Source organism: Lolium rigidum, chromosome 7 (genome assembly GCF_022539505.1).
Source record: "Lolium rigidum isolate FL_2022 chromosome 7, APGP_CSIRO_Lrig_0.1, whole genome shotgun sequence".
In the NCBI taxonomy this organism is placed as follows: Eukaryota; Viridiplantae; Streptophyta; class Magnoliopsida; order Poales; family Poaceae; genus Lolium; species Lolium rigidum.
The window spans coordinates 329,314,528-329,325,240 of NC_061514.1; the positions used below are offsets into that span (position 1 = coordinate 329,314,528).

General features: G+C 46.5%; 1 protein-coding gene across 1 annotated transcript; it reads right to left on the reverse strand.

Annotated features, from left to right (window-relative positions):
* Positions 1–8,395: 8,395 nt before the first annotated feature.
* Positions 8,396–9,965, reverse strand: LOC124676374 (CBL-interacting protein kinase 29-like). The gene has a single exon (XM_047212449.1). The coding sequence runs from the start codon at positions 9,828–9,830 to the stop codon at positions 8,511–8,513; it is 1,320 nt and encodes a 439-aa protein (XP_047068405.1). The 5' UTR covers positions 9,831–9,965; the 3' UTR covers positions 8,396–8,510.
* Between the last annotated feature and the right edge of the window lie 748 nt (positions 9,966–10,713).

The following is a 10,713-nucleotide window of genomic DNA, read 5'->3' on the forward strand; positions in this document are numbered from 1 at the left end:
TTCTTGTTGACGGGTACTTGTTTCGGTGTACATACACGAACATATAAATGACTCGCTAGTATAGTGTAATGTGTACCTATGTATGAGTATAGTTTAGAGCACTCTTACTCAACTTCTCGCTTGCCATCTTCATGAACGGCGACGTGGTGATGATGTGTGAGAAGTGAGAGGTGATAATCCATGGTGGTGGTGGCTTGGTGGTGTTCGTCTTCGTGGTCGGCGACGTGGCGATGCTTGTGACCGTAGTGACCGACGATGTCATGGTGGTATTCAGCTTCGTCGTCGGCGACATGGTTATGCTTGTGACGAGCGTGAACGGTGGTATCATGGTGGTGTTTGTTTTCGTGGTCGGCGACGTGGTGATGCTTGTGACCACCGTGACCGGAGGTGTCCTGGTGGTCTTTGTCTTCGTGGTCGATGACATGGTGATGCTTTTGACGGTCGTGAACAGCCGTGTCATGGTGGTGTTCGTCTTCGTGGTCGTCGACGTGGTGATGCTTCTGACCGGCGTGAACGACGGTGCCATGGTGGTGTTCATCTTCGTGGTCGGCGATGTGCCCATGATTGTGATCGGCGTGAACGACGGTGCCATGGTGGTCTTCGTCTTCGTGGTCGGTGACGTGGTGATGCTTGTGACCGGCGTGAACGATGGTGTCATGGTGGTCTTCATCTTCATGGTCGGTGACGTGCCCATGCTTGTGACCGGCGTGACCGACGGTGCCATGGTGGTCTTCGTCTCCATGATCAGCGACATGGTGATGCTTTTGACTGGTGTGACCGGTGGTGCCATCGCCGACGTGCCAAAGCCTCTGAAAGGAGGTGCCATGCTGGTTTTGTGATAGGTAAGGTACACCGTGTTGTCATATATGTGAGGCTAGGAAAAGCATGCGACAACCAATCAAAGTGTCACTTGAGTACCACCCGATGCAATCCAGGCTATCGAACGAAGTGCATTTTGTATACCAGAGCTTGTCCGGGATGATATATGAGTCCCACCTCACTGGCGCAGTATGACGGTCACGGTGCCCATGGAGGATATGTCAGCTTCGTATAATCTGCAGCCTACCCAAACGGAAAATAGGGAATTGCTCCGATGGGCACCATTAATTTGGACTCCTCCGATCGCGAATCCTCCTCCGGCGTGCAGTGCGCGGCACTAAAATTCGTGTCCCGGCCGGACCACGGAACGACGCGGCGGAGGAGGTACAGTTGTTGCTGTTGTTGTTGTCTTCTCCCCCGCGCGCGGTCCACTCTGCGACACCGCGTCGGTGCACATGGCGGCGGGACGGGTGGTACCAGTAGCATAAATGGCATGTACGGTGCTAGACCACCAACGCTGTGATCGGCCATGATTTGTCCCATCAGATCTGCGTATGGTGCATACGCACATGGCACATGCACATGTGATCGGAGCACCTACTGATGACAACCCAACATATCTTAAGAAGACCAGAGGAGAAAAGTAATGATAATTTTAATCCTAGGTGGCCTTTTGTTTTTAATGCAATTATAGAAAGTCTGAATCTAAGAGAGATTGCATTGTCAGGAAGACAATTTACTTGGGCTAGTAGACGAGATAATCCAACATATGAAAAATTGGATAGAGTTCTAACTAGTGTTGAATGGGAGCAAAAATTTCCGATGGTATCTGTCCGGGCTTTAACTCGGGCAGGGTCTGACCATACGCCTATACTTATTGATGCTGGTAGTCAAGCTCATTTTGGCAATAAGATTCGTTTTACTTTCGAGCTCTCTTGGTTAGAGCAGGAGGGTTTCCATGAGATGGTTGCAGCTGAATGGGCTGCTGGACCTGTTGGGAAGACTCCTATACAAACCTGGCAGAATAAAATTAGACATCTACGTCGTTTTTTACGGGGTTGGGCAAAAAATTTAAGTGGAAAATATAAAAGAGAAAAGGAATGCTTGTTAGCTATTATTGATGCTTTGGATATTAAGGCTGAATCCGCACCCCTATCTCCGAATGAGAGGAATGATCTGAAAACAGCCAATGAGAAGTTAAACAAGCTTAGGCGGGATGAAGAAATTAAATGGGCTCAGAGGGCTAAGGTGAAATATATTCAGGAAGGAGGAGATAATACTAAATATTTCCATCTAATAGCAAATGGGAAACATCGGAAAAAGAAAATTTTTCAGTTAGAACAAGACGAGGGTACTATTGTCGGTGATGATAATCTAAAGACTTACATAACTGAATATTACAAGAAATTGTTTGGCAACCCTGAGCCGAGCTCTGTCACTTTGGATGAAAATAGAACTGGTGATATTCCACAACTATCGGCAAATGAAAATGATTTATTAACCATGAATCACTCAATAGATGAAATTCATAAAGCTGTCTTTCAAATGGAGCATAATAAATCGCCTGGACTTGATGGATTTCCGGCTGAATTTTATCAGCATTTTTGGGAAGTCATTAAAAAAGATCTGATGGCACTCTTTGAGTGTTTTCAGAGAGGAGATTTAGATTTGTATAAACTCAACTTTGGAGTTATCACTTTGCTCCCGAAAAAGGAAAACGCCACCCAAATTCAACAGTATAGACCGATTTGCCTACTGAATGTTAGTTTCAAAATCTTCACTAAAGTAGCTACAAATCGAATATCGGAAGTAGCCCAGAAAGTGATCAAACCGACACAGACAGCTTTTATACCAGGAAGACATATCCTAGAAGGTGTGGTGGTCCTTCATGAAACGATACATGAATTGCATAGGAAAAAGCTTGATGGGGTTCTTTTTAAAATTGATTTTGAGAAAGCATATGATAAGGTAAAATGGCCTTTTTTGCAACAAGTTCTTCGTATGAAAGGTTTTGATCCAATTTGGTGTGAGAGGATTCGACACTTTGTACAAGGGGGGAGTGTAGGTATTCGAGTTAATGATGATATCGGACATTATTTTCAAACTAGGAAAGGTTTGCGCCAAGGTGACCCTTTGTCCCCGATTTTATTTAACATTATTGCCGATATGTTGGCCATCCTTATTTCTCGGGCTAAGGAAGATGGGAAAGTTGGAAGTTTGTTACCGCACCTGATTGATGGGGGGATATCTATATTACAATATGCGGATGATACAATCCTTTTTATGGAACATGACATGGCAAAAGCTATTAATATGAAGCTTATTCTTTCTATCTTTGAGCAGCTGTCTGGCCTTAAAATAAATTTTCATAAGAGTGAAATTTTCTGCTTTGGTAAGGCTAAGGATATGGAGCATCAATATAGAAATATTTTTGGGTGTGAAGCTGGATCCTTACCTTTCAGATATTTGGGTATCCCTATACATCATAGGGCACTTCGAAATGCGAGTGGAACCACTGTAGAGAACCGATTTGCATCTAAGCTAAGTTGTTGGCGTGGGAAAATGCTTTCATACGGCGATAGACTAGTTCTCATTAATTCGGTTCTAACAAGTTTACCTATGTTCATGTTATCCTTCCTGGAAATCCCAGTTGGGGTGAGAAAAAGATTAGATTACTATAGATCAAATTTCTTCTGGCAATCAGATGAGAATAAAAAGAAATATAGACTTTCTAGGTGGAATATATTGTGTAGACCTAAAGATCAAGGTGGGTTAGGAATCGAAGTACTTGAGTTAAAGAACAAATGTTTACTCAGTAAGTGGTTGTTTAAATTGCTCTCGGAAGAGGGTATGTGGCAGCAACTGTTGTATAATAAGTATCTCAAGAATAAAACTCTTTCACAGGTTGAAGCAAAGCCTAATGATTCACAGTTTTGGAAAGGACTTATGCATATAAAGACAGAATTCTTTAACCGGGGTTTTTTTAAGGTGGGTAATGGAATGACTGTTAGGTTCTGGGAGGATACATGGATGGGGAATGCCCCATTGTGTCAACAGTACCCAGCATTATATAATATTGTTCAACATAAAAATGTCCTTGTTTCAACTGTTTTGGCTCATACACCCTTGAATATCACTTTTAGAAGAGGTTTAAATAATAACAAATGGGTACAATGGTTGAATCTATGTCAACGGTTAATGGCAATCTCTTTAAATAATGAACAGGATGTGTTTTGTTGGAAACTCACTGATTCCGGTCTATTTTCTGTCAAGTCTATGTATCTAGATATGATGAATGGACATGCTATTTACCTTCGTAAATATTTGTGGAAATTAAAGATCCCCTTGAAAATTAAAATTTTTATGTGGTTCCTTAGTAACAAAGTGCTCCTTACTAAGGATAACCTTGCTAAAAGAAAGTGGAAGGGATGTCAAAAATGTTGTTTTTGTGATTCAACTGAAACTCGTTAACCATTTATTTATCACTTGCCCATTTCCAAAGATTGTTTGGCGTATGGCTTATTTTACTTACAACATACCTCCACCAGCTAATGTTACTAATATGTTTGGTAAATGGCTTAACGGGGTACGTAAGGACGATAAACACAAAATCCGTATGGGTGTATCTGCTTTATGTCTGGTCCATTTGGAGGACGAGGAATGATATTATCTTTAATAAACAAATTGGGACTAATTTTTTGCAGGTTATCCGACGCGCTGCGCATTGGATTCAACAATGGGTTTTGCTTCTCCCTATGGAACAGCGGGAGGATATGGTTTCACGGGTGCAACCGGATGCTAGTGGTTGCTCGGGACTTCTTTTTCCGGACTACTTGGATGGCGACACATTAATAGATTAGCAAATGGATAGGCTATCTACATGTTGCATATTTCTGTGGTTGATTCATGTATCGACCTTAGTCTCACCATGAATGTAACCTGGATTTTTTTGTAAACTACTTTGGTACGTTTGGTTTAATAAAATGAGCCGTGTGCATCTATTGATGCAGAGGCTGGGGCGATGCTCCCATATCTAAAAAAAAAAAACTGATGACAACCCAACGACGTCCTGTGCAGATGGGGATGGAGAACGTATCAAAACGGACGGTGCTTCTGTTGCGCCCATCCTATTTGATTTAAGCAGGAGTTTATGTACATCACATTTTTCTTAATATAAACTATAAAAAATTAAGTAGGAGTTGATAATAGATGCGATTATATTCACAACATGATAGCATTTATATGTGACATCATAAAATTAATCAACCAATTTGTTCCGCAATCAGAACAAAAAATACAAATTATCGTAGTTATAGTGTCATAATTTGTGAAGGCAGTAGAATTTTATTAGAGATATGTTTGAAATTTGTATACAAATTTGTGACATGATTGACACATATTTTTCTCCATGAGGAGAGAAGCATAGTCTATACGAGACAAAAACTCTCGTTGCTCCCGCTGACGGCCTAGGAGAAAACCTATCCGTGACCAGCACATCTCCTCCCACCCATCCTCCCCTCACCACCCCAGTGGCTGCAGTCGTGTGAAGCATGAGCAACAGCAGGGTTCTTCTGTTCCTGGTGAGGATAGATGGAGCACCCTCGATGAGGAGATCGCGACTTTGGTGTTCGTCTCCGGGTTCTCGTGCGGGGGCGGTGTGAGCCTAGTTCTCATGCCACACGAAAAGGATCCCTACTCACTACAACGTGCTTGTTGCAGCAGCGTGCAATCGTTGTATGAGCGGCCTGCATGACGGGAGTCGTCCTTATCCGAGGGTGGTGCTTTAGTTTGGGAATAGGGGCGATGTCCTTGGTTCTTCGTCGATGGCAACTGCCTAGGTTATTTGACTGATGCAATGGTCGGATATTCATATAATGCTAGTCTTCAACTCTATCTTGCCGATGGACCGCAAAGTATTTGTGGCTGGCTATGGTATGGGACGCCCACTCCACCTCCAGATTGGTCAGTAGGTGCTCTGCATGGGACAGTGTGTTTATGCACCCGGGTGCATATGCACCCTTTATTTGAAATGCATTTTGAACATATTTAAAAACGTTAAAAAAATACATGAATCCTTTATTTGAAATGCATTTTGAATATATTTAAAAATGTTAAAAAATACAAAAAAATGTCTCGTATATATCTTAACATATTACATGTTCACAAAGTTGTTTCAGCAAAAAGTCGACATGTTTTGTGCCCTGTGTAAAAATTCAAATGTTACACATAGCACAAAACACTGTTCTATGTGAAACTTTACATGCACACATCGAACATGTCTCACTATATAGAAATTTTTTTTCTTAATTTTTTTTAACGTTTTGAAATATATTTTATCCCTTGATCAGTTTTAAGTTTCGCCTCTGCATGGCGTCTCTTGCAGAGTTGCAGGCTCAAGACGCTATGTTGCCAACTGGTGACACTTACGACGTGGAGGCATCAAGTCGATCATGCTTGTTGCCCGTAGATGTTGTTGCACACGATGACTTTTGCAGGGGTATTAGACTCGCATATAAATACACTCACGTTCCTGCACATCGAGTTCCAAGGTCTGCCTCCGCAAGTTTAATTTTGTGCATCTTTCTTCTTCGATCAGGTTACAGTCACGTTTTATCCTAGCATCGTTTCACCTTATCGGCCTGCACCATTAGGATGGAACCTACGCCGACGGCAATTTCAAATGGAGCAGTGCACACACATCGTGTACCGACGCCGACGGCACCTAGACCTACCGGAGCGACGCGGCGGCGGAGGCAGGTGCCGTAGTTGTTTTCTTCCCCGGCATCTCGCGGTCCCGTCCGCGTCGGCGCACATGGCGTCGGTACGGCGGTAACTGGTACTGCATAGCATGCACGGTGCACCCATCTCTAGGGCAGATCACCTAGGCCATGATCGTTCGTGACTAGTCACCAGATCAGATCTCGTAGGCAGCCTATATCACAAACGTACACGGCTCTTGGATCATCAACGGTTTGTACCTGATCGGAGCACCTACTGATGAGAAGCCAATGATGTATCCTACTACACAACAATCTTAGGTAGAGAAATCGGACCTTCCACTGCCGTCATTCGTCTTTACAAAATCACTTTGGTGTAAGATGAAATTGTGAATTCTCTTGGGCATACCAGGCAAGAAATTTTTAGAAATACCACCTCTTTCGGAAATTCGTCTAGATACAAAGTGGGGTAACTTATTCAGGTGCATGTACTGAATAACTACATTCGTCATACTAGCAACCTGCGTGATGATCATTTCGGCATTATAAGTGAGGATAATATGTTTACGAGGATGTAGATTATTCGGGTCGGGACAATTATCTACACATAAATGATATACATAATGTTATTGTTCCTTTAATTAGTCGACTTATGTATATTACTCCATCCATACCGGTTTACATGGGTATTACGTATTTTGAGATAAAATTTTAACTACTAATTTAGTCAACAAAATATAAGATATATATCACAAAAAATTACTATTGGAAACTTCTTTAAATATGCATCCAATGGTATAATTTTCGTCGCATGTATCTCATATTTTGTTGACCAAATTTATAGTCAAACTTTTTTCTTGAAATGCGTAATACCCCTGTAAACCGGTATAGAGGTAGTATTTTCAGTCCTTTTGCTGGGGAGGAAACATTTTGACCTTTATTTTTTCTCATGTCCGTGGCAGAAACAATACAAAATAAATCAATGCCATTTAGAACATACAAATTTTTCAGCAGACAACTTCAGTCAAATAAGCTCAAACTCTAGAAATTGAACAGAGATGATTGTAGTTTAGCTCGTTTACTGATATATCTCTGAAAAGCCTAGTTTAACCAATTGTGCAGAAACTGTAGCCAAAAAGATTCCCACGGTATTCCATCCTAGTGGAGCTTGACTTCAGAGTTCTTTTGGCACATGCCCAGAACAACAAATCAGTTTACTGATTAAACAAACAGATGTCAACCCGTGCTGGCTTGGGTTCGGAGTTCAGAGATTGATGGACGTTGAAATTTGATAGGCCCATGGCGTTCTCTTCTTCGCCCTAAGTTATTCGGGTTCGGTATTTGATATGCCCAGGCTGAACAAACCAGGCTGTATTTTATAGCTGTTTTACTGATATGATAATTTCTCTGAACAACCAAGTTTAAACAGTTTCGGCAGAGATATGCCCAAATTAAAACCAAGCAATTTCACCTTTTAAACAAACAAATCTCAGCTCGTGCTGGCTTTGGCTTCCAAAATAGTTCAGAGGTAGCGATGAATCATGATAGGCTCATAGCCTTCTCTTCTTTGCGGCAAGTTAATCAGGTTCAGGAGCATCTCATTCTGATCCATGCCTTGCACGGTTCCCGTTCTGGACGTTCTGCCTTTCCTCTCACAAAGTTGATCCCAAGGTATCTTGTAGAGATCGCGGTCCACTTCCCTGACGACGACAAATTTGTCTCGGCTCGCAAAGGATTTCTTGTTTATCCATGGAATGGAATTTGTACAGCGCAGGGTCGTCGCCGACCACCAGATGGCACCTCGTTCGTGCTTACGCAGGCGCATTAACACGGGCAAAAACAACAAAGCAATTCGCGACTGAAACAAGAAATCTCGGCCCGCGCGCGCCGGCCGCCGGCAGCCGGCATGGGCACGGCGATGTTGGAATTTTAAGAACCCCGGCTGGCTCACCCTCGGCAGAGAGGTCATCGTCATCACACTGCGGCTGCTGCTGCTGCCGGGGGCTTCACGGCCGGCTGGAGCCAGTCCTTCCAGAACGCCGAGGCCTCCGGGCCATGGCCCTTGACCACCTCCACCACGGACACGGCGTCCGCGATCTTGAACACGGTCACCTTGGCGACAATGCCGCCCTCGGCCTCGATGTACACCGGCCCGGCGGCGCGGTTCTTTCCTTCCCTTCTCACGGTGTGCCCGCCTTTCTTCCCGGCGTCCTCGACTCTGGCGAGCACGGCGGCGGCGGGCTCGCCAACGAAGACTCGCTCCGTGCCCGGGCCGGCGCCGAAGAGCCCGGACAGGTCGGAGCCGGGGGAGAAGGAGAGGATGTCGAACGCGGACATCTCGCGCCCAACGTCCTCCTTGAACTCCGTCTTGAACCACGCCTCCTCGTCGTGCCCGCGCATGAGTGATGCGTCGTCGCCGGTGGCGCCGTGGCGGAACCAGGGGTGGTCCATGATGCCGTCGGTGCCAATGCGCGTGGCGGGGTTGGGGTCGAGGATGCAGCGCAGCAGGTGGCGCAGCTCGGGGGAGAACCAGTTTGGGCAGCGGAACCGGCCGGCGTAGATCTTGCGGTACATGTTGATGAGGCTGCCGTCGTTGAACGGCAGGTAGCCCGCGGCGAGCACGAAGAGCACCACCCCGCAGGACCAGATGTCCACCTTGGCCGGGTCGTACCCCTGCTTGGAGAGGATCTCGGGGGACACGTAGGCGGGCGTGCCGCACATGGTGTGGCGGAGGGGGTTGCTACCGCCGTCGGCGGCGAGGGCGCCGAGGCCAAAGTCGGCGACTTTGAGGTCGCCGGCGGCGTCGAGGAGGAGGTTCTCGGGCTTGATGTCGCGGTGGAAGACGCCGCGGGAGTGGCAGTAGCGCACGGCGGACACCAGCTGGCGGAAGTAGTGCCTGGCGAGGTCCTCCGTCATGCGGCCGGACGCGTCGACGAGCGAGAAGAGCTCGCCGCCGGCGGCCAGGTCGAGCACGAAGTGGACCCGGCTGCGCGTGCCGAGGATCTCGTGGAGGCGGACCACGTGGCGGTGGCGCAGGCGGCGGAGGATGGCCGCCTCCCGCTCGATGGGGGCCGGGCCGGCGCCGGCGCCGCCGGCGCGCGGGTTGGGGAAGGACTTGATGGCCACGTCCCGGCCGGTGTGGAGGTCCCTGGCGAGGTACACCTTGGCGGACGCGCCGCGGCCGAGGAGGCCGCCCAGCTCGTACCGGCCGAGGAGGACCTTCGGGGAGACGGCGGCGGTATTATCGTCTCCCGGCGCCGCGGCGGGTGGGACGGCGCAGGCGGCGGACGGCATCGTGGCGGCGGCGTGTGCTGAGTCGCCGCCGTCGTAGTGTGCGGTCGGGACTGTGGGGTAGTAATTTTCTCCGGCGGGATCGGACGCCAGAAATCAGAGCTCTCGTGGTGGCGCCGGAGAGTTTGTGTTCCGCTCTCGGAGGTTTGAGTTGAAGACGATGTGGCACCTCGGCTGGGTCTCTATATATGCTTCGTGGAGAAGAGAGGTGGGTCCCACCCATGACGGGTGGGGCCCACCGTTAGCAGTCCAAGCAAACAGTCGCGGTTGGGGATGCGTGGGTGGCAGCAACCGTGAAGGTTCCGGCCTTCGTTGATACGACGCGTCCCTTATTATGGTTACCATTATTTTCTGGTTTTGTACTTAGAGGAATTAAGTTTTTTGGACGTAATATTCTCTGGCATTTGTGTAGCATAGGACGGCTGGAAGAGACGCGTTCGTTGTTCGTACGGTTGTTCAAAGTACCGTACCGATCTAGCTAGCTAGCGTCTGCTGTTGCTGTTACACTTAAGTCGTGCGGTGTCGCTGTTTAAATTGAAGGAGGGGAGTGGACGGTTAAACAGGTGGTTTAGATTCTAGTTAAAAGTTCAAAATTCTAACCTTTCGCCTCCAAGCTGACTAGGTTTTTAATTGACAGCTTGACGCAAACATCATGGATCGGAGAATTTGAAGGATTATGAGAGAAACAATGCAATCCTTTCGTAAGAGAAACTAGAGTCCAAAAACCCCCTACCTTCAAAAATAAATTTCTTTCTTTTATGTACATATGGATGTATCTAGGCACATCACACTGTGTCATTATATTTCAGATAATAAAGTTGAGTAGATTATCTTTGTATGGAGGTTGGACCGCGCGTAATAAATGTTTACGGTTCATGTGGCTATA

Bases quoted from the DNA above. Each gene is read 5' to 3' on its own strand.
- LOC124676374 (XM_047212449.1), bottom strand. From the start codon at position 9,830: ATGCCGTCCGCCGCCTGCGCCGTCCCACCCGCCGCGGCGCCGGGAGAC.